Below are 24,562 nucleotides of genomic sequence, written 5' to 3'. Positions count from 1 at the left end.
TTCCAGGTGGAGAAGGAGTGCAAAGCGTTCAGCCAGCGAGAGCCATGCAGAGACCTGGATCAGGACAGAGGGTAGGGGGAGGGGTGTGGCGTGCAGGGAGAAGAGCGGGCTATTTGTAGATTTTGTTTTCAGGGAAATAACACTGTTGTTGATACTATATGTAGAATGGTTTCTTGGGAAAGGGAACAATGGGGGGGGGTTGGTTGGCAGGAGAGGAATGCATTAGAAGGTAATTGTGATAGAAACAAGCAGAAGAAATGGGGGAGGAAAGACCCTACCTTATGTCGCCTGGGTTTGTGGGAGTACATGTTTGCCTTCCTCAACAAATTATGAACTCGAGAGCCACGATGTGTGCTTATCTTTTTATAATACCCACATTACTTGGTATGTTAGTGTGTCCATAAAAGCTAATTAATGGATGCTAATGGTATGGCTTAGGCATTGTTTATCCTCTTCTGTCCAAATTCAAAAAGTTGTGCCCAGCTCACTGAAGATACTGAATAATGGTTGAACACAACTGAATTTATAGTATGAATAAGAGCTGACGGTAAAACTAGGAAAGAAAATGTTAAAATATGCACAACTATTTGCATGTGTTGGTTGGTTGAGGGTGACCTGATTTTTCGTGAAGGCCCCGAAGCCTCCCCACACGTGAGTCCTGTGCAGGGGACTGAGATCCCACCGAGCTGTGGATCCTCAGATTCAAGGAAGGCTCAGAGAGCACAGATGTCCCTTAGGTGCTTGAAATGAGTCGCCTCTTCTGATGTATTTTTCTTTCTCACTGCTTTCTGCAGATACTATATAGTCTGCTTTCACCATGGGAGAAATAGAGCAGAGGCCAAGTCCAGGATCGCGACTGGGGGCCCTGGAGAATTCGGGGATCAGCACCTTGGAGCATGGACAGAAGCCGCCCCCAACACCTTCCGGGAAGCTCATGTCCATCAAAATCCAGATGTTGGATGACACGCAGGAGGCGTTTGAAGTTCCAGTAAGTTGGGGTAGATCTCTGAACTCAAACGTGTGGGCAGCCTTCAGCACGGGGAGGTTCCTCTCATCCCATTTTCGGTGATGGGAGATGGTAGGAGGAGGGTCCACACCTCCCTCTCCACCCCCAGCAGGCTCCTCTGACCCATTCTGGTTCTGAGCTGTCCAGTATTTTGACTCATGCGTGCACTGCCAAGATAGTAGCCTCAGGGGGCTGATCACTTGAGTTACACAGACTTTCCTACTCGAATATGTATGTGTATGCATGTGCACGTATGATATGTGTATATTTGAACTGGATGCAATTGCGGTCTTGCGGATGCATCTCATTTGCTCACTACAGGTATTCCTCTCATGGTGGTGTGTGCGCGTGCACATGCGTGTGCCGCTTCTCTAGGGTACGGGCAAGAAAAATCCTGAGAAAACCATCAGAGACCCGCGTGCGTGTTTTCATGTCGGGAGAGACGTGGGCGACTGTGTTTGAGGGTGGGAAGTAGGGGGTGTAGAAAAACCCTGAACTAGGTCCACGGTGTAGCAGCCCCAGAATTAGAATCCCCCATCCCAGGGACCCGGCGAGGAGATGGGGGTGTCTGGGAGCTAGGCAGAGAGGGAGGAATCAGCAGCCTTGGCCTCTTTCATCCATGGGAGCCCTGTACCCTGGCTCTCACTCCCTGCACACCCACGGTTCTGCTATTTTTCCTCCGAGCCCCAGCCTCCTCCTCCTCCCCTCCGGCCTCCCCCCCCCGCCTCCCCCCGCCACCCCTCCGGCCTCCGGCCTCCTCCTGCTGGAGGTTAAGGAACCAGCACCAATTAGAAGTAGATGAGGATTTCTTGGGCCCAAGGCAGGGAGGGTGAGATGAGTGTTTCCGGCTCTCTAGAACTGGGACTGCACTCTCCTCCGGAATCCTTGTCCCTTACATGGCTTGGGGTCCATAGACCTTGTTTGTAGCACGCTTTGGATTTAGTTTTCTGTGTCTGTCTCAGGTACTGTACACCACATCTGCCGTTGTTGGCAGGGAAGGAAAGAACTCCTGAATTCTCAACAGCCGACCTAAACACAAAACTTTGGGAACATAACCTGTTTTTAAAGTGGAGACGATCCGTCTATTACTCCTGTTGGCTAGAGGGACGGTGGGATTTAAGAGTTGACGTAAACATCTGTAACCCGTCATTTAATCACTTATGCAGCATGATTCACTAAATCATATTCATCTTAATATTGTTCTGAGAGTGTGAATTACCATTAAGCATCTCAGGGAAAGATAAACCTCAGAATAGCTATGCTTAAAACTGCCGCGTTATTGTACATTTATTTTCTTGTCGCGGAATGCGTGTCTTTCAAGGACTTGGGAACGTCTCTGTATTCTGGTGAGCAAAGGCGTTGCTAACCTACTGAGACTGTAACATAGATGAGTTGCACCTGCCAGCCTGTTAGAATTAGGCCTTCTGGAGCAGGTGCCCCCTCCCCCTTTCCAGTGCCTTCCCTTCATTGCCAGACTGGTTTGGTGAGGTATTTAGTTTCAGGGTTTCCTGTTGGTACCGTGCTAAGGGCCTCTGAGCCCGAGTCTCTAGCTACACATCCTATTAAATGGTGCTCCTGTGTGTGGTTTGGCCTGAGGAGTGATCAAATATTGCTGTTGGGTGCATGAACCCCAGGGAGGGTTGTACTGTGTTCAGCTGCATTTCTTCAGTTTCCCTAAACCAAAGAATGTCCCTAACCCCTAGGAACTGTATAGGATCTTCCTAAGGAGTAGGAATGGAAGTAGGTTTTCATCTTTTAAAATTATTTTACTTGATAATTGCTGGTGTCTGTGCTTTGCATTTACAACTCCTCTGTCTGGAAGTAACTTTTCTCCTTTCCTCCCGGATAAACTCCTGTGCACCCGTAAGGACCCTATCAGTTTTACCCAGACGCTAACTTTTGAGACAGTGGTTGGGGCTCGCTCTTCCCTCCCTCAGACGACTTCGCTTATACACCTATAAGGATGGATCTGGACTGCTTGGGTTCAGATTCCAGCCTTTTTTACTGACTCCTTGATCACCTTGGACAAGATACTTCTTTTGTATCTCTGCTTTCTCCGTTGTAAAATGAGGCTAATAGTAAACCCAACCTCCTATGATAATAAAGTTCCAAACACTATTTATACCAGCTCGGCACCTACTGAGCACTTAATACAAGGATGATGAGTGGTGCCTTTGCCACTTCACTGGGCAGGGACCTTGCCTTAGTGTCTCATTCCCAGCACCTAGCATGGTGTCTGGCATGTAACAGGTGCTCATTAAAATGTTCGCTGACTGCATGCGAGAATGAGTTCATCTTACAAGTAGAATTTAATGTCCTTTTTTCACACGTCTCATCCATTCATATTTTATTTTGATTTTTTTCCTAGTTTGGCCAGAACGTTCCTTCTCAACCAGTGGGTAACAGATGTCTTCTGTAACTGCCTGTAGAAAGGCAGATGTCAGCATTTTTATTGACAGAGCTGATTCTAAATTGCTACCTTGTGCTCTTTAAGAAGAGGACCAGCCAGGCCTTCGCGCATCTGGAAGGCATCAGGCTGGCCACGGTGACTCAGTCTTAGCACTCAGGATGGGAGCACAGTGACGCAGGATTGCAAGAGCCCCAGCCGCCCGTAGCTGCTGGGAAGCCTCGCTCCACAATTTTTCCTGTGAATTCACAAGGCCGGCTGTCTGACCCTGGAAGGGTCTACCTTGCCCACACGTGACCGCTCCTTGGATTGGGCGTCTCGAGACAATGAACGCTCCCATTTGCCACACAGATGAGCAGAGCACGTGGCCAGAAGTTCTGGTAGTTTCCCCTTGCGAACATTCTTCTCTGAACCCCGTATTTCCTTGGGAATTGAATTTCCTGGGCTTTTTCTCATTAGTTTTGTTTTAGTGTAGAAGGCAGGCGGAGTCCTCGTTTAAACTACAAATTCCTTACACCCTTCCTAGCACAGATAACCAACTGGTAGTCTGCACAGTTGTCGCTCTTGTTATTCAGAACCTTTCTGAAACAGTTACTTGAACCTTTTGAAAAGCATCCATGGGGAGCACCAATTTCTTCTGCTCAGTAGTTCCATCAGCCACCTTTGCTCTTCAACTTGGATGGTCGGCTTAGGTATTTTCTCTGCAGAGTGGAAAGTTCAAGCACAATATTGATAGTAAATTCTTACATGGCGTTGTATCATCTTTATGTGGAAAATGCTGTGCAAATAAGCCTCACCCGGTGGTTTCTGATCTGCAGCTTTTTCTTCCAACCGGAGGTTCTAAAACGAAGTGCCTCCTGCGGATCCGAAAGGGTTAATGACACGTCTCCCTGCCCCTCACCCCAGCCGGGGCCATCCCCCTCTCAAGATCTCTGAGAAGGTTTTATGTGTCCTGGCCTCCTGACCCCGCTGGTAAACAAACACTGTTCCTACTGACGTTGGTCGCATGAAACAGATGGTTTCTCCTCCGAGTGTTTATTCAGTTTGTGTTTTCATTAGCAAGGTCGCGCTAGGAAGAGTTGAGAAGATCAGGGGATATAAAAGGGAGCCATTTCCTTTGCTGGTTTGGAGCAGCCCTGGTTAAAAAAAAAAACAAAAACACGTGGGAAAGACGCTCATGGGACCGGAAGACACCTGGTCGGTGTTGAGTTGGCAGGAGCGGCTGGGTGCAGGCAGGCAGGCAGTGGGGGGAGCCTTCTAGAAGCAGTGCCCAGAGTTGTGGCAGAAGGAATTCGGTGTCAAGCATAGCCATCCCGGGGTCCCATCATTGTGCTTTCTGTGTATTTGTATTTGTCCTGTCCTCGCTTCCCTTGGAAGCCTCTATAGATCCCAGGTGCCTGAGGATAAAGCGGATTCATGAGCATGGGGAGGCTGGGGAAATGGTGAGCCTCCCCCAAGGGCTAGACCGCCGAGCTGCTGGGGCTCCCGTGTCCTAATTCTCCACCACTGTCCTTGGCGGTTCCCCTTCTGTGTTAACATCTCATGGAGACCTGCTCTTATTGCCATGCTTGGTTGGGGCTCTAGTGTGTAGGTTGTGAGCTCTGGAGGGCAGGGCCTCATGTGTTTGTTTATCATCGGGTCCTACACTTGCGGGTGCCTGGACCCAGCAGACATCTGATGTGTGTGCCCGACTGCCCACACCTACATTCAGTCCTCTGACTCGCGAACTGGAGAGGTGGTTGGTGCTGCTTTAAGGTGAGGGTGCCCATGGGAAGAGCTTTTAGTCCCTTCCCCCATTTTTGCACAGCATTAAGATAGGTCTGGGTTTGGAGCCCAGCATGCATGACACCCAATACCGTCCCCCCTTCCCTGCACTTAGCACCACTTCACCTGTGCTCCCAAGGGGAAGGTCACCACATTCTCCCCTCTGAGGTGTTCTTTCCCCTTTGTAAATACCACCCAGCTTCACTTCCAACACATTTACCTCTTACCCGCCAACTGTCCAGGGGCCCCCGTGGCTCTTCGTGGGGGCCCTGCTCTCTCTCCTTACAGTGCTTGTCGTCTGAACCTCTAATTAGACTTTGGACCATGGGCTCTAATCTTCCTTTCTCCTTAATTAGTTCCTTTATGACCCTGCTTGAGACTCCGTTTACTTATCTGCAAAATGGTTTGGTCTAGATGATATTACAGGCTTTTTTCCTCCCTTTTTTGGAAGCTGGGACTCTGCATTGACATCCTTGTTGATGGATTGTTTAACTTTTCAGGACGAGTATTTGTTAATTGCCTGGACAGATGGGTAAACTCTTTGAGAAAAGGAACTTCTTTTTAAAAACAAACAAGGGCGCCTGGGTGGCTCAGTCGTTAAGCGTCTGCCTTCAGCTCAGGTCATGATCCCAGGGTCCTGGGATCAAGCCCCGCATCGGGCTCCCTGCTCAACGGGAAGCCTGCTTCTCCCTCTCCCACTCGTGCCCTGCCTGTGTTCCCTCTCTCACTGTCTCCCTCTCTGTCAAAAAATAAAATCTCGTAAAAAATAAAACAAACAAAAACAAAAAACCCCAAAACCCAAAAACAAACCCCCCCCCCAAAAAACAAAAAAACAGCCAAACATGATTGGACACAGAAGTTACTGTTACCTAGTAGGTACTAAAAAAGAAGAAAAAAAACGTGGGGAGGGTGAACAAGTGTGCTGTGATTTATATATAATATGTTACTTGTGGAGCATCAGAAAATGTCAGTATTTAATTTGTGAGTGTGTGTTGGGGGGGTTACTTACATAAATCTCACCAAACTAAATTGGGCTAAACTATATTGAGTTGACAGTGGAAAATAGAAGATTGAAAGAAATCAGTTATTTTCTTTTTTTTTTTTTTTTTTTTTAAACAGTTTTTTTTTTTTTATTTATGAGAGACAGAGAGAGAGAGAGAGAGGCAGAGGGAGAAGCAGGCTCCCAAGGAGCAGGGAGCCCGATGCGGGACTTGATCCCAGGACGCTGGGATCACGACCTGAGCCGAAGGCAGACGCTTAACCATCTGAGCCACCCAGGCGCCCGAAATCAGTTATTTTCTAGACAACATTATTAGTAGGTAATCAGTTCGTTGAAAACAAGAGACCTCTAAAATTTTTAAGAAATCATTGGCATGTCCTAGTAAGAGTCGACAGAGGTTGGGTTTTTTTTTTTTTTTTTTTTACTGGGGGCAAAATGATCTGTTAGCTCAGATCTACTTAGGCGTCTCTTATGGTCCATCTTTTTTTTTTTTTTTTAGTAAAGGTTTTATTTATTTGAGAGGGAGAGAAAGTATGAGTGAGCACAAGTGGGGGGGGCAGGGAGAGGGAGAAGCAGGCTCCCCGCTGAGCAGGGAGCCCAATGACTCTGGGTTGGACCCTGGGCTCCATCCCAGGGCCCCAAGATCATGACCTGAGCTGAAGGCAGATGCTTAACCGACTAAGCCACCCAGGCGCCCCTCTTATGGTCCATTCCTAAATGATTAAACATTGATTTCATTTTCTTTTGAAATGAAACTCATTCAATACCTTTCACTGAAACTGGGGTTGACCTTTGAGAGCTTGTTCTCCAAGTGCTTGGGTTCTGTGAAAGGTCTTAAATAGTCCTAGAATTTTAAGGCTGTCTTCGTCAGCTTGAGCTCAGAAAAAGGACACAGACAAGTTTGTCTTTAAAGCTCCGCATTTCCTCGGTGGACCTCCCCTTGACACCTCACCCAGAGCAACTGTGTCTTTAGGGAAGCAGCCTCCTTTTCTCTCTTGGTCTTTTTTATTTTGAATGAATTTTGTGTCCTGCCCCCCTTTACCCCACTTCTTTGTTTCTATTTCAGCCATCTTAGAGAAGGTGCCCTTTTGGAAAAGCTGCTGAAAGTCGCTTTTATTTATTTATTTTGTCCCCAAAGAGATGGAATATATATTTAACTGAAGGTCTTGGGTGGGGGGGGTGGAATAGATCTTTCTTAGAAGTGTTGTGCTTCTCACTCCCCTGGAATTACAAGCCCCTGGCAGTGGGATGAGCTGTTTGCTCCAGTGGATCCAGATTAGAGTGATGCTAGGAGGCAGATAGGGGTCCCAGGACTACTTGGTTTTTCGCTTTTCTTTTCTTTTTTTTGCATGAAATATACTTGGAAGGGGGTGGGGGAGAGGGAGGAGGAGGAGGGTGGGGAAGGAGTTGGTGGTCTTGAGACCTGAATAAAATTTAATTGGCCATTTAAAACCAAGAAGGGAGCAATGAGCTGGGTTAGCTAGCTTTAAAGCAGCTTCGGTTTGAATCTGAATGAGGGGAAGAAATCTCCCCAGTTCACTCAGCTTTTTAAAAATAAGTCTGTGTTTCTTTCCTTATCTGTGTTGCTTTTGGCTCTTTTTATTAGCAGAGTTTCTGAAAGAGTATTTTATGTCTACTCTGCTTTGCATCATCCTTTCTGTGTTTTATTTAACTGGAACGATCAATGGTGCTGTCTGGGTCTGGCCTCGTGAGGTTACGTTTAAAGGCTGTTTTAATAGATTAAAACTTTTTTTTTTTTAATAAATCATTTCAGCCTAATACTGTTAGCCTTCCTTTCTGGCTCCTTGAAGCCAAGAATAGAATTTAGATGTTGGCCCGAAATGTGTGTGTGCTCCCCTTTCAACTTGGGCTTAGATGCTCGTGATCAAAGTCTGCTCTGTGGCTCTGATTGCAGGAATTCCATACAGCTGTTGACTCTTTTCTCCCTGAAAAGTCTCTCAGTAGAACCTCATAAATTAAAAAAAAAAAAAAAAAAACCCTGTAATTGAGAATGTCTGTATCTGACTTTAAAATGGGCCAATATGCTGAGTAAACACAGGGAGTTTGAGAGCTGCTTTCCGGCCCCCCCCCTTTAATTGGAGATAATAAATTTTCTAATTCCAAGAAACAGAAGGGTGAGAGGGGAAAATCCAGGACACTGGATCCTGGCTTCTTCATCACTCAGTGGCTGCATGGCTCTGGATGGGGAGATGACCATTCTCTCCGCCTATCTCCTCCCTAAGGGTGGAGGATGCCTGCCTCCGAGGAAACACCCCTTGTAGAGCCCAGGACTCGAATCAGCTTAAGAAAGTCTGTCTTTTTTGTCTTCCTAGCCTGCTAAGCTTTAGTGTCTGGATTGTTCTTTAGCAGAATTGAGATTGTGCTTTCATTGTAGAGGCTGTTGGTTAGGTGAAATGGGGGGGGGGCGGGGGAGAGTATGAAAGCGCTTTAAGATAAAATGAAAATAGCATGCTTGTGGTGGATGGGATAACACCCCCCCCCCACCCCCACCCCCCGCCCCTTAGCTTTCTACAGAGTCTCACATTTGATTTGAGCTTGCTTTCTTTGTCCTAAAATAGAGATGTAGCCCAGGTGGCTTTCAAAGGTCTTTAAGAATGAAGTACCACTTGGAGAGGTGTGGTGAATTCTTAGTTTCCGACAAACACATTTACTGCCTTTTTTTTTTCCTTTTTCCAAAAACTTCTCTGCAGCTTCTCCGAGCCTCAGTTCGTACAGCTTTGAAATAGAGGGGGGTGTTCTTATTAGCTTAATTTTCATGTGTGTTCCTGCACAGGCTGCCTGAAGGATTTCAAGCTGGATGCGGGCTGTTGTCAAGACTTCTAGGGAGGCCCTTCGTGGTGCGGGGCTCTGTGAGGCCTTTGAAGGAAGTGCTTAGCTGGCGAGATACTCCTGTGTTTGAATGTTAGTGTGAAATATGAAAATAAATCACACTGATATTTAAATTACCGGTTTTTAGGATTCCCTCATTTGTTGTCTTCCGTCTCGTTGAGCATTTGAGTTGGACCTTCGTTTTAACTGCTGAGAAAGGGCATGGAATGATTTGAATCCATTTGGGGATCTTCTGTAAGTGAGCAGTTCTGAAAGTCTTTAACACTTCATAACTGTAAGCGAGCGCTTTTTGGGTTTCTCTGTCCTCATTTATATAAACAGGAAACTAGACTAGATACCCACAGTGGAATTCTGTGGCTCTGGTGTTGTTTTATGGAATGTGATCTGGAAAACACGATAGGAGTTGCACCAGTGTTTATGAACACACAAGGCAAGGTGCTGCTGGTGATAAGAAAGTGACTAAAAATGACTGCCTTTAAAAAAATCCATGTGTTAGACATTGTGCTGGTAAGTCTGTCCTTATGGTCTCTCCTTTGTGGCTGAGCAGTGAACCTCTGAGCTGGGCATGAATGAGGCTTGGGAAGCAGGAAGGACTTGACTTGGTCTGGGTCACAGAGCTGGGGAGAGGAGGGAGCTGGGTCCTGCCCCTGCATTCCCTACACTTAAGCCCTGCTTTCCCTACACCATGAGATTGTCCAGGGCCATGAGTAGCCCTCTGGAAAAGCCAGCAGGTCCGTTGTACCGGCCCCCAGCGCATGCTGGTGATAGGTGCCCTTAGGTGGGGAGGTGGGTGGGAGGATGGATTGAATGGGGCTAAGCCTGCAGGAGGAATGCCCAGTTACCAGAAGCCTTGCAGTGTTTGTCCACATGGTGTCTACCAATACAGACTCTGGATGGAATGCCCAGGCAAGAGAAGACCCAGGAGAAATCGGGGAGGTAGAATTGATAGGACTTGGCAGCTCATGGGATGGGAGCACCCAGAGAGTGGGAGACCGTACAGCCCTTGGGTTTGCAACTTGGGTGGCTCCGTGCTGTCACAGAAGACGGGGGAATCACCTGGCACAGGCCTTTGCGTGACAACCGTTGAACTAGAAATCATGGCTTCCGGTAGTTGACATGAAAGGAACCTTAATAATGTTGCTATTAAAAGGCCCTGCCTCCTTCATCACAAAGAAGAATCTGTGACTCTGTAAATGAACCTCTGTGATTCACGGTGATTATGTAAATTGTGCAGACTGGAAGTATCAGATGGAGGTTGATTGCTTGGTTTCCATTTATACTAGGAAAATTCTGTTTACTCTTTGCATTTCCATTTCCTTGTCATCCAGGAGCGACTCTGTTCAGCCTGCCCCGCTGAAATGAAGGGAAAGCCTTTAAGTCCAGGGTCTTGAAAGCATCCTGCTCCAAATCATTAGATAGGAAGGGGGTGATAGCGGGGTGATAGCAATTAAACAGAGCTTGCTGTTTAATTGTGCTGCAGTTTACTTATGAAGTGTAGCACTGAGTGCCTTTGGCTGTTTGGTCATCTTTCAGGGGTCACTTGTCAGTATCTGTTTCTGTCTGCAAACTGAACACAAATGCTCAGTTACCTTTGGTCTAAATAGAAGGCTGAATGTTTACAGCATTGAAAAGCAAGACCAAAGAGTACTTGTCGAGTTACTGGAGTATTGAAACAATACCTTTTTTTATGGTTAAAATCTGTATTCGTTTCCTAGGGTTGCCGCCCACAATACTATAGACTGGAGGCTTCGACAACAGAAATATATTCCCTCTCCGTTCTGGAGGCCAGAAGTCCAAGGTCAAGGTGTCCACAGGGTTGGTTCCTTATGAGAGAGAATGCACTCCATGCCTTTCTCCTAGCTTCTGTGGTGGTGTGCTGGTGGTCTCTCGTGTTGTTCGGCTGGTAGATGGGACGCCCCCATCTCTGCCTCCATGTTTCCATGGCCTTCCCCCTGTGTTGGGTGACTGTCTCCAAATTTTATTTTTATAAGGACACCGGCCCTACAGGATGAGGGCCCCAGCCCTAATGACCTGATTTGAACTAGATTAGCTCTGTAAAGGCCCTATTTCCAAATTGAAGTCACATTCTAAAGTAGTGGGGGGCGGAGGGATTAGGCCTTCCAACGCATGAATCTTGGGGAACCCAGTTCAACCCATAACAAATGCATAGTTAACATTGAGAGAACGGAGGAAAAAAATCTGTTTCACCCTGAGCTTCAAGACGCCTTTTTCTTAGCACACCTGTTAAAAATAAAACACTTAAGGGGCGCCTGGGTGGCTCAGTTGGTTAAGCGTCTGCCTTCGGCTCAGGTCATGATCCCAGGGTCCTGGGATCGAGCCCCGCATCGGGCTCCCTGCTCGGCGGGGAGTCTGCTTCTCCCTCTCCCTCTGCCCCTCCCCCTGCACATGCTTGCTCTCTCTCAAATAAAATCTTAAAAAAACAAAAACAAACACTTCAGGCTTTGATCTCACTGAACAGTTAGTAGAAAGATTGCCTTTTTGATAGTTTTTTGGGGGAAAAAAGGGGGGGTAGTTAAAACTCTTTGTAAGACCGACTTCTAATTTAAAGCAATCCTCCATTTCTGATGTCTGAGTATGTGCCCCTTAACTAGGAACAGAAATGAGAAATAAAAGGCATCTGCGACCGCTCTCAGGATCCTGGGGACACATGAATGTGATGGATGTCCAATAATAAATATTTGGTAACGTTTTAATGAAAGCCCGTGCTTTCCACATTCTGTGATCCCCCCGCTCCCCCGTCAGTGGTGGCATGGAGTTGGCTTTCTGAATCCTACTTGATCTGCCTCTGCGTCTCGTCCCTCCCATGACCCCTGCTCTTCGCCCTCGGGGCGACCTCCTCTTCCTCACTGAGGCCTTGCTCCCGGTTCAGAACCCGGTGACTTAGCACGCGGGGGTGGGGTGGGGTGGCCCTCGCCTTGCTGGGCTTCTGGCGGTGGCCACCGCTCCTCCTCGGCGGCAACACCAGCCAGTGAAGGGCTGTTGGAAAAAATGACAGCGTAGCAGGGACTGTGGCTGCCCTAGGTGTCCAGCCTCCGATCCTACCTGGTCACTGGAGCTTCCCGGCTCCTCTAATGGCAAGTCCTTGGTCGCCGATTTGCTGTGTCCGCGGTGGCTCCGGCTGGTCATCCTAGTGCTTTCCAGCCAGCGCGCACTCTCTCCTGCGGCCCCCCACAGGAGTCGTCACCATTAGGTTTGGAGGGACTGGTTCTCAGGCCGCTCATGGTGTGGCCAGCAGGAGTGACGGCCATTGCCAGGCCCCAGCAGGGCCAGGAAGGAAGGAAGGAGAGGAGAGGTGGGTGATGAAGAGCCCACCTCTGTTCCTGACCACCCAGCTCCTATCAGTGTCCCCTGTTGCTGAGCCCACCCAGAAGCCCACAAACGAGGGAGCCGTGGGAGCAGGCTGTCCTGGCCCGTCAGCAGGAGCAGAGGAAGAGCCAGGACACCCCATCTCTTAGGGGATGACCAGGCCTGCCACCTCCCAGAGAAAATGAAGACCACCAGGTGTGGCTTCCTCAGGCTCCTTCCTCCAAGCTTCTGCTTGTCTCGTTCTTCCTGTGCCTTCACTTCCAGCCCTGGGTGAGGGGTTCCTCTTTACACCCTCTGACCCCTCCATCCCGCATCCCATCTCCTGCCAGACCTTGCTTCACCTGGCAGACACCAACACGGATACCTCTGTTCACCTAGAAAGCCCATGATTCACGGACATCATGTGATTTTACCAGTAGAATCCAAATGACGAAGATAAAAAAGCCAGCCAGAGTCGTGTGTGGTTCTAGTGTACCCAGAATAGGAGTCGAAACAAAACTTCTCTGTCACTGTTAGCTATCTGATTCTCCCTCGGCCTGATTGAGTGCTTTCTATAAGTACGGAGATGACCTGTTCTGTTGGAGCTGTTAAGGGGGACATCTGGTTTTGTAACCCAGTGCTGGGAAGTACTCTTCTCCTTCGTTAGCTGGGGTTTGGCTGTATTTACCAGCTCCCCGCGTCCAGGTAGGTGTCACAGGGATGACTAGTGTCCCTGTTTGCTGACCACATGATGAAACGTCGGGGCTCCCACCACCGCTCCCACCCAGAGCTCTCCTGGTTTGTTAAGCTCTTGCCCATTATTCCCCTCTCAAGAGGAAACCCTCATTCCAAGCGAAGTCCTAGTGTTTGCTTGCTGAACCCCTAATAACAAAGATAGTCTGTCTCCTTCCCCACCCCACCCCCCCCTTCCGTTCCCAGGGCAATTTCTCTAAGGTGGGCTTTTCCATTAGTGCCCACTGCCACCTTCTCTCTTGAAGCTCCTAAGAGCGACACAGCAGTCTTAAAAAAGAAAACTCTAATTTTCTCCAGAAAACTGGTTCAGCAAGACCCTGCCAACAGCCACTTGGCGTCCTGCCAACCTGTTGAAGAGAGGTTCTGTGTGGGTACTGAGCTGCATTGCTTAGCTTCCAAAATTATTTTTTGCCCTCTGTCTGGCTCCAGAAATGCTTGACAAGGGGCCTGGGGAGTTGGTTTTGTTTTTGGTCATTGTTTGGTGGTACACAAGGTACTAGACTAAAGTTCTTTCTCTCTGTGCCCTGGACCCACACGAACCCTCTGGGCTGTCCGTGGTGTTTGTAAGGCTTGCTGGCCGCACCTTCTGCTGTGGCCTCGAGGGGACACTTGAGATGTAGTCCACTTCCTGGGCTCCTTTGTCACTTAACGACTCAGTCTGACATTTGTTGAAATAGAATGTGTTAGTTTGCTTGGGCTGCGGTGACCTGGGACCACAGACGGGGTAGCTTCAACAACAGAAACGTATCCTCTCACAGTTCTGGAAACCGGAAGTCAGATCAAGATGTCGGCAGTGTTGGTTTCCTTCTGCGGCCATGAGGGAGAATCTCTTCCAGGCCTCTCGCCTAGCTTCTTGGTGGTTTGCTGATGATCTTCCGTGTTCCTTGGCTTATAGATGGCTCTCTGCCAATCTATGCCTTCATCTTCGCTTGGTATTCCCTGTGTGTCTGTCTGTCTCCCAGTTTCTCCCTTTTTCTGAGGCCACAGTCCTCCTACTGGTTTAGGGCTCACCCTATCCTAACTTGATCATCTGCAAAGACCCTATTTCCAAATAAGGTGCTGGGGATTAGGACTTGAATGTGTGGATTTTGTTGAGCCCTAATTCAGCCCATATGTACAGTGACTTTTCATTGTTCAGCTTCTTTATGAAACTTCATTTGAGAAATGGTTGGGCCATTTGTTACCGTGGCTCCTGGCTTTGCAACTTATGTACCCGGTTTTCTGCTCTGGTTCCTTTGGAGCTCATCGTAGGATAGGACATTTTCCGAGTATGTGGAGGAGACTTTTATCACCCAAAACTATTCTTAAATCACACATATGCATGATTGAAATAAGATCTGTAGTATGAGCGGCTCCACTAGATGAGGAATCTTGGCTATTTCAGTCAAGTGAACCACAGGAGTAGGTTGGTTTTGTGTAATTTTCCTTCCTCCCCCAGCATTTTTCTGTGAATCTGTAATGGGAGAGTGCTAGCTTGAGAGTCACTGAGGAGCACCTCCCCACATTATCCTGTTGCGTTTCTAACATCATTCGCTGGTTCTGGCTAGTATCCCTCCCTTTGATGTCTTGGTCCAGATTGAAAACACAAGGCTTTATTGCTGTCCCAGTATTCTCTCAGTCTTCAAATGGTTATGCCAAACAACATCACCAACCATTAAAGAAATGCAAATCAAAATCACAGTGACCTATTCCTTCCCATCCATTAGGATGGCTGCTATCAAAAGAACCAGAATCTAACAAGTGTTAGGTGAGGATGTGCAGAAATTGAAACCCTTGTGCCCTGTTGGTGGGAATGCAATATGGCAGCCATGATGGAAAATAAGGCAGTTCCTCAAAAATTAAAACCTAGAATTACCGTATGATCTAGTGGTGCTACTTCTGGGTAGATATCCAAAAGAACTGAAAACAGAATCTTGAAGAGAGATTGGTATGCTGTGTTCATTACAGCATTATTCACAGTAGCCAGGAGGTAGAAGCCACCCAAGTGTGTGTTGATGGATGAGCGGCTGACATGTAGTATATACATCCTATGGAATATTTAGTCTTAAAAGGGAGGAAATCCTGTCACATGCTGAAACATGGATGAACCTTGAGGACATAAAGTGAACTAGGTCACAAAATGACAAATACTATATGAATCCATTTATATGAGATACCAAGAGTAGTCCAATTCATAGAGACAGTAAGTAGAGCAGTGGGGCTCGGGAAGGGGAAGTGGAGAGCTGTTTTGGGGAATGTAGTTCCAATTTTTGCAAGATGAAAAAGTTCTGGAGATCTACGTGAATATACTTAACACTAGTGAACCGTACACACTTAAAGAGCGTTAAGCTCAGAAGTATCGTTATATAGGTTTTTTAACCACAATTAAAAAAAAAACTTGGAAACTAGTTAAAATAGCCACAGCCGATTTTGGCTCTTAAGAAAAAACAGTCTGGCCCTTCATTTCTGCTGTGTTTAGGTGACCCATCACAGTGTACCTGCTGGGGCTCAGGGGCTATTGAAATAGGATCAGCCGTGGTGGAAGGGTTTGGAGGTGGGAACAGACTTGTTAAAATAAGCTAAAATCCTAGCTCCTAAGTATGTGATCTCCGCTCTGTAGATGACTGATGGAGATACTTCAAAAACATCCAAGGTGACGTTGAAGTTTCGCTAACCTTCGCAGCATCGTTTGGTGTCGGCGTTGATCGCTTGATTATGTGTCATTAGTTATCATTTTATGGCTCTCGCCTCCCACAGAAATGTTAACATTCCTTTAAGGCTGGGGCTGGGTTCTGGGTGACCTCCATGGTGCTTGTGGGTTTCTTGCACATGCCAGGAGTAAATAGCTAATAGACCGTTTTTGTCCATTGATCTACTTGGGGGACCTTCAAATCACTTTGTCCTATGTGTCACCTCACCTCCAGGTGCCTTGTTGGCTGGGTCTTGGGTTACCTCATGATTGAGAACACGTTGCAAAAACAATTTCAAAAATGATCCTGAAGTTACTGAAGGTGTTAACGTTCAAAGATGCCAATGTCATTTATTTTCTAGCAATTTCTATGTGCATTGACCAGTTGAATAAGTTTCTCACAAACGGAATCTTTTAATATTGCATAAAACCTGTCTTTAAGTAAGCAAGCTAAGTGGTATCTCTTTGCTGCACTTGGCACGCAGATCTGCAGTTAAATATTATTGAGTAACGTATGACATTCCAAGCGGAGAGCTGCCAAGACATACCATTTGGACCTTGTTCTAATTAATTCCCTGCAAATGATAAATTTTCTGTTCTTTGCCCTTCTGCCCACATTTTCTCCTCCTTTGCAGAGATTCATCTGACAGTGAACATGAAACAAGTAAAAAAAAAAAAATACATTTATCCTGCTTGTGTTGTAGCATTTGGAAACCTGTAGGCAAGAATTTTTTTTACAAGAACTTTTAAATTTGTGTCCCCGGGCGCCTGGGTGGCTCAGATGGTTAAGCGTCTGCCTTTGGCTCAGGTCGTGATCCCAGAGTCCTGGGATCGAGTCCCACATCGGGTTCCCTGCTAGGCAGGGAGCCTGCTTCTCCCTCTGCCTCTGCCTCTCTCTCTCTCTCTCTGACTCTCATGAATAAATAAATAAAACATTAAAAAAATAAAAATAAAAAAAAATAAATTTGTGTCCCCAAAGTATAGCATTCGGGTAAATTTTCCTGGTATGAAATCCTTTTTACTTATATTTTATTCATGGCTTGAGGCCTCTGAGTGACAGTGTAAACTCTTAACTTAGGGCAGTGATAGGACATAACATAATCTCAAAGAAGTGTTTTTCTTAGAGGATAAGGTCACAGGACATTAACAAAAACCAGAAGGGAGATGTCAGCGCGCTGGTAGAAAGACATGGGACTTGCAGTTTCTCACCTGAGTTACAAGGCCCCCTTTATCTCTACTGTGTTGCCTGTTACAGGGTAGAGAAATGGAAAAAGTTGATTGAATATATAATTTTAGTATATGAGCGTTTTAAGAATTATTCAGAAAGAAAGCATTCTTTGAAAGCCAAGTTGTGATGGTCTAATGTTTTCTTGCAGGTTACATAATGGTCAGTGGTCATGCCTAAGAGCCAAGGGGCTGTGGGGTAAATGAGTCATTGCCTTTTATTTACCTTAGAGACCTGGGTACCATCCTCCACCCCCCAACCCCCACCAAGAGATTTAGGCATCATTGAAAAGACTGTCATTATCCACAAAGCTGCCATAATAGCTCATTTTAGTAATTGCTTGTTAACATGATAATTTTGAGCATTAGAGGTTTTGGCATCTTTGAACAGGTTCTGGGATTTAGTGAGCACCAGACAAACATTTGGTCTTTAAACACAGATTAACCCTAAAACCTTTTGAAGCTCCTTAATACTTAGGTCTACAGTAATCTGTGTTCATTATAGAAAATTGGGAAAATGCATAAAAGTGTCAAGGAAAAAAAATCACCTAGACAAAGGTATTGATATTGTATGGTATTTCCATACAGTCGTCTCTGGTTTGCAAGCCACAGAAAATGACCATGCCTAGTGTCAGTAAAGAAGGGGGCTGTTGAAAGGTCTCTGTGGCAGCTCTGCATGACCAAATGGCATGGATGTGAATAATGGTGAGCCAGGCACCTGCTCCATCCGTCTTCTAGAATATCTTTTTCTAAAACAAGACCTATTGTATATATTGGGTGTTCCTCCATCTCTCCCCCTTGGGAAGCATAGTGATGGTTGGAGGGATTGGCAAAGAGGAGGAAGCTCAGGGTGTAGGGGATGCATCCAGAGAAATGACCTCTAGCTTGTCTGCAGCTATGTGATTACTGGGGAGAGGTCTAGCGATTCACTGTGGTGAGCCTGGGAGCAGGGAGCACCGCAAAATACTCCCTGGGCCAGGCTGATACTTGGACAGAAGACGGAGTGAATTCTTAAGATCTGGGCCACGGGAGTATAGAAAGGTGACAGCAGACAAATAGAAACTGGACAAACTTGCAGTCAGGGGAGGAGAACAGAAGCAATAAAGCAGTTAATAGGGCAACATAGAGATCTGCCCATTGAGGTACTATTTTGTAACCTATTTCTCTTGCAGTCTTTGGATTCGTAAAGGGACTGGAGTATTTTCTTCCTGTTGTAGAAAATAAAATATCCTCTCTAAAATTTGCCTTTTTGCTTCACTAATGTCTCCATGAATCTTTAGGGCCCTGTTGTTTTCCTTCGGTCTCCTTTGTCCAGTTAAGTCTTCTTTGTTGCAGACCATGGTTTGGAGTGCAGGGACTTCAGACTTTATTTACTGTTCTTTTGGAAGAGAACTGCTAGGGTTTGTAGGGAAAAAATGTTCATCAAAAGTAGTGTGCAGATTTCCGTGCTGCAACAGTAGATTTCATAAGTTGGCACTAAGGTGCCTCATTTAACGAGGCATGTAAAGATCATTTACTTACAGATTACATGTCTGTTGGGAATGCAGTGCTTTGAAACTTTGTGGCGTGAATGTTTTTGATAGTATTGCCTGATTTTCCCAGAAAAAGCCCGTAATAGCCTCCCTGTCTATGGAAGATCAAGTGAGGACCCCAAGAAGGCCTTCCGTGGTGTGTCTTGTCCCGTAGAAGGCCCACATGTTCAAGGGCTTCTGTTTGGAGGCTTGCGTGTCCCCCTAGGTCCCATGGCTGCAGGGTTTGTGCTTCTAAGTGAGCAGTGCTGCCTTGGATTTAACTCTCTGGCCTAGTGGGTGGGCTTTTCTTAGCAAGTTACTGATGGTTGAGGACATTGGCAAAGTATCCCATTCAGCCCATTTTATATTTATGCAGAGTTCTTTGTTGAAATAAAGGGATGGTTTAGCTTTAAGAATGGGTGGTGTTAATAAGTGACCTCTTTTTTCCTGAGTTCAGAGCCAACTGAGAGACGCATGTTATCTGTGGATGGCCACAGTGTTAGTCCAATGACTGGTAAACACCAGGCCTCCATGCTGATCACCGTGCCCTGAACTAGACTCCCCACTCAGTCACTGGCATGCCCAGCCCCTTCCCCCAAAGTCACCCATCCGATAGATACAAATTCTCCAGGGAAGGGGCAAGTGAAGGGTACCTAGGCCAACCAGTGTCCCCGCATAAGGAACCACTACAAGGTAATGGTGTTTAAATGTTCAAGTCTTGTAGGAAGGTTCTATGTATGTAAAGAAGTTGACCTCTTAGGGGGAAGAAACCAAAAAGCTTTCGGACTCACCACTCAATTCATTGGGGGAAGTTTTAAATTGCTAAAGAAGATTCTTCCTTCCTTTCAAAATTCAAGTTGTGGTCAAGGAATGACATGTGATTCAGACTTGTTAGGGTATTAATTCATTTGGAATCTCTGCCCGTGCGCAGATGCCAGGAGGTATTTGGATTTTCCTCTCCCATTTCCTGGGTACCTCAGGGAAGCCCTGGCTATCGAGGACTCCTATTTCTTTCTCAAGTCTGAAATTGAAAAGTTGAGAAAGTTACTATCCCTTGGTGTATATATGTATGTCCACATTTGGCTCTGAGGATTTCTTCCCCAATCAGGGAAAAGTTTGAATTTGCAACCAGGTTGTCAATTTACTAAACTCATCTGTTAAAAAAAAAAAAAAAAAAAAGCCCTGGGCTTAGATAGTTTGACAGCGAGTATAGAAAGAATAGGTACTTTCTAAAATATAAAAATAAAAATATAATACATACTGCTATATGATATGGCCTCAAAACCTAACATAGATGATATGGAAAAGGAAAGTATAGGTCAGTTTTACTAATGAATGCAACAATTATAAATACAATTGAATTAAATTTACAAATTAATACCACGTGTGATATTTTTTTCAAATGTCAGCACGACTAAGGTTTATTGCATCCTCCTCCAAGGATTGTTCAACATTAAGGAATCTTTCAAAATACTAAAAGAACCAAACCTTTAGATACTAAAAATGTCTAATAGTTGTTTTTAGACATGCTTTTTAACATCTGAATGAAATCGGAATAGATAGAAATGACTTAAATATGAAGACTGGTTACCAAAATCTAGCAACATTCAATTACATGGTGAAATACTAAAACTGTTCCCATTAAAATCAACCAAATACACGATTGTCTTCTCACTATTTCATAGTATTTTGAAAATTGTAACTTCTAAGAATAAGTTGCAACTTAGAAGTTTAACTTAAAGAACAATAAGGAACTGGGAAGGTTAGAAGTGCGGGTGGGGGGTTTGGGGTGGGGTGGATAGGGGAGAATTATTTTTCGAAGCTTGTCATTCTACACTTTAAAACCCAAGATAATCTTTTAAGTATGTTTTGAATTAAGTAAATTTGGATGAGTAAATAAAAGAAATATATAGAAATTAATGGCTTTTTTTCATCCTTGGAATAACCACTTGGGGGTGGGACAAAGTTCAGAATTGTGACTAAGAGTGAAAACTACTTAGACATTTTACTAGGAGGAAACATAAGAAAAATGTAAAACTTTATGGAAGAACTTTTAAAAATGAGATCTAGGTGGTGGAGGAATATACTGTACTCCTGGGTGGGGAGACCGTATCCTCAAATACCAGTTCTCTCGTGGGAATTGACCTATTTTCTCCTCTTCCCGTCAGAGCACTGCAGTTTCTTGAGGATCCCCTCACTTGAGGCAAAGTGATTTTTAAGTTCCTGTGAGAGAAATGGGTGAGACTCACCAAGATGTTTCTGAAATACGTAAAATGGGCCTTGCTCTTTAGGATGTAAGAATTTCAGAGCCACTGTAATTAAAATAGCGGGTACTAGCACAGAAATGAGTCTGAGTACTTACGGGAAATGATATATGGGAAAAGCATATTTAAATTGGGGGAGAAAAGAATGTTTTACTTAATAAATGGCATTGGCCTGCTTAGCTATCCATTTGGAAGAAAAATTTAGATTTTTTTGATCTCCTACCAGATACAGGAAAAACTTTGAGGTGGATTAAAGCTCTAGCTCTAAATGTAAAAATAAAACATTAGGAAAACATTTGGTAAACTATTTAGATAGCCTTTGGTTATATAGGAAACTGAGACCGTAACGGAGAAGATGAGTAATACATACCTATTCATTCATTCATTCAGTTTGCTGCCAGAAATGCACACCAACTTCAACCTAATTTGACTGTCTCCACATCCCAGGCTGGTTATTAACTGGTACCTAATCAATCCATTTATATCTATAATAATTCATGTTATAAATTTTTAATAAACACTTTTAATGTCAGTAAAACAATTCACCAAGGGTGCTGTAGATACTTGGAGGAATTGAAGTTGCTACATTAATCCTATATTTACTGAAATTCCATTAGTAATTGCAAAGTTATGGCTAAACTTTGGAGCCAATCAAGTAGGTGGATGAGAAAGTCCTTTTTGACTTAAGACCTAATGTTGTCTCTCCACTCTCCCCCGCCTTCCCCCATATCCGGGGCACCTCGCCACATTTTTCCTTCCTTCCAGATACATTAGGCCAGAGCTTCTTGTAGTCAGAGCGTAATCCATCTATCTTGACCTTTGTTTACACAATAGACCTTATTTTAAATTCTGTCTGTTCTTGCAGCCTGTTTTGCTTGTGTTCTCCATCAGTAATCTACTTCTAGATTGGGGTTCTAACGAAAGGAGAGAGGGAGAATTAATAGATGTGCATGTATTTGCACTAAAGTGTCTTTTTTTTTTTTTTTAAAGATTTTATTTATTTATTTGACAGAGACACAGTGAGAGAGGGAACATGAGCAGGAGGAGTGGGAGAGGGAGAAGCAGGCTTCCCGCTGAGCAGGGAGCCCGATGCAGGGCTCAATCCCAGGACTCTGGGATCATGACCTGAGCTGGAGGCAGACGCTTAACGACTGAGCCACCCAGGTGCCCCATGCACTAAAGTGTCATATTGGACACTTAGGATTGTGCCGGCTCCCCACGAGTGGTGGGGGTGGGGAGAAAAATAAAGGGTTGGAGCTGTAATAGGTGGAACAGAAGAGTGCATCTGAGAATATTTTTTATTTACGCCCATTAATCCTCAGATTAATGAAAACACTCTTACAAAAGTGTACATGTATATACACATAGATGCACTCATTCGGTGCCATATATAAAAATGTAAGCACTAATTACCTGGCACGGCTCCTTAAAAATAACAAGCAGTTTTATTTTGAGTTACGCATGATTAGTGAAACTCTGTGTAGGCATCCCAAAGAATGTTACTTGAGGGAGGTGGAAGGAAAGAGAAGTTAGAACATGTCCTTGCTTTTCTGAGAAAGAGACCGAAGAGGGGCTCCTGATTCTGGTTGGATCTCCGGTTTTCTGTGTTCTCAAGGTCTTCGGCTCAATTCTGCAGAGGAGAATGTGTTCTCAGTCCATCTCAGCAGCAGAGCCACGGCTGCCCCCCTCTGCCCACCTGGGGTGGGAGGAAGGCTGGCCCTTCCTCCCACGCCTTTCAAGAGAGCAGCCACCCCCACTGCAGAGGCCAAGGGACCCACAAAACCAGTTTCTTCTGTATCTGCTAACTTCAGTTCCTGGCAGACGTTGTCTGTACTTAACTGCGGACCCGGTCCTCCCTCGTTGCCTCCGTTCTCCTTTATGAGCTGAGCATCTTCTTGGTCAACTGCCTGAGAAATGTCTTTTGCTGCATTTGACTCCAAATTAGCTGTTTTTCTTTAACCTTTCTTCTTTTTCACTTTTCTGGGATGTGGGCACCTTTCCCATTTTCTAGAACAAAGGAAGTCCTTGGAAGACCAGGCTGTCTTTACTGAAGGTGGAAGGACCCTGCCAACCTCGTTGTCTCCCTTCCTGCCAGAGCACAACCCCCGACCCAAGGAACAAGAGTGATCGGACACCATGTACTCTCCAAGGCTGAGGTTGGGGGGAGCCGGTGTTGGGGTGCTGAGTCTCCAGGCATCGTGTCCGGTTGGATGGGCTGTGTCTCTAGATGATGATGGAGACAGGCCCCCTGCTGGGGGGGGGAGACGGTGGCATCAGGAGAGGGGTAGAGGAGGAGCCCTTTTGGGCAGAGTCAGGCGTGGAATTTAGAACAGCTTGAGCTGAGGTCTTCTGTAGTTACTCCTAGGAGGATCCAGAAAATTTGAAGCCTGGGGTCTTGGTGTGTTTTAAAGCCATTAATTAATTAATGAAGCTCTTTGGCTTGTAAGAATTACCCCAGTGTTGGGGCACCTGGGTGGCTCAGTTGGTTAAGCGACTGCCTTCGGCTCAGGTCATGATCCTGGAGTCCCGGGATCGAGTCCCGCATCGGGCTCCCTGCTCAGCAGGGAGTCTGCTTTTCCCTCTGACCCTCCCCTCTCTCGTGCTCTCTCTCTAGCTCATTCTCTCTCAAATAAATAAATAAAATCTTTATTAAAAAAAAAAAATTACCCCAGTGTGGTAAGTACTAAGAATTTAGAGATCGAATCTTCCATGTTGAAATGAGGGTGGGGGAGGACACAGCGGGGATCTGGACACTCAGAGCAGTATCTGAGCCCGACCCCTCACATGTGAGGGGAATGGCTGGCTGGCTTTGGACTCTGGTGCTCCTATGTGCAGCCTCCTGCCCCCACCCCCCCGACCTCCCTCCCTGTGCGGACAAGGGCCGTCCTGCTCCTGACCCAGTTCTGCTGGCAGCTTTGGCTGCCCTTTGGGTCCTCCATTCTCTCTCTTTTGGGTCTCTGCTTTCTTGCCAGTTTAGCAAGGCGGCTGAAAAGATCACTTTAACATTGTGTCTAGCATTGTTAGCAGTCTTCAGTGGTAGAGTTTGTTCCGGGAAGCTGGTCTGAACTATGCTAGAAAGTGAAATTCATTTATTTGGAATAGCAGCAATAAGGAAATAATAAAACGTTCTTGGAGTAGACTCTGATACGGTATGCACCTCTTTTATTCTGACAGGTGTGTGTGCTAAGTATTGGGCCTTTGGAGAAGGAAGCTTTCTTTATGCTTGAGGTACCTAAGTACCTGTTTCCGAACAGTATTAGAATTCATGTGTTCATACTTTCACATCTGGTTTTCCTGGCTTTCGATCTTTTGGGCAGTTGAAGTACCTACAAAGCATTCTGGAGGCTGGAAGTCCGAGATCAGGGTGTCCACAGTGCCGCACTCCCCTGAAGGCGCTGGGGAAAGAGAATACCTCCAGTCCAGTCTCCCACCTTCTGGTAGTTCTTGGCTTATGGCAGCAAGAAACACAGCAGAATCCTGTGTGTGCCCCTGTGTTCAGATTTCCCATATTTGTAAGGACCCCAGTTTCATTGGATAAGGGGCCCACCCTACTCCTGTAAGACCTCATCCTAACTACTTACATCTGCAATGACCCTCTTTCCAAATAAGGCCACATGTTGAGGTCTTGGGGGGTTAGGGCTTCAACATCGGAATATTAGGGGGACACAAGTCAACCATAACAGGTCCCTCAGCTCATGCTGAACAAAGAAAACATGAACGAAATTATACTGCTCTTACTTTCAAGCGGATGGATCGGTTTTTGAAAAAATATTCCTAAGAGATGGCTAGTTATTCCTTCTTGTCACTCT

The 24,562-nt window shown here is 45.8% G+C and overlaps 1 protein-coding gene across 3 annotated transcripts in view; it reads left to right on the top strand.

Annotated features, from left to right (window-relative positions):
• The window catches only part of FARP1 (FERM, ARH/RhoGEF and pleckstrin domain protein 1), a 271,435-nt gene that overhangs the window by 55,690 nt on the left and 191,183 nt on the right, over positions 1 to 24,562 (top strand). For all 3 annotated transcript variants that reach the window (XM_032402722.1, XM_032402723.1, XM_032402721.1), the window contains exon 2: positions 795 to 988. In XM_032402722.1, the coding sequence (XP_032258613.1) occupies positions 818 to 988 (171 nt within the window). In that variant the 5' untranslated portion in view covers positions 795 to 817. The remainder of the gene's footprint in view (positions 1 to 794; positions 989 to 24,562) is intronic.

The sequence above is a fragment of the Phoca vitulina genome, unplaced genomic scaffold, assembly GCF_004348235.1.
Source record: "Phoca vitulina isolate PV1807 unplaced genomic scaffold, GSC_HSeal_1.0 scaffold5, whole genome shotgun sequence".
NCBI classification, from domain to species: domain Eukaryota; kingdom Metazoa; phylum Chordata; class Mammalia; order Carnivora; family Phocidae; genus Phoca; species Phoca vitulina.
The sequence above is the reverse complement of the archived record's forward strand: the minus strand, read 5'-3'. Positions and strand labels throughout refer to the sequence as shown.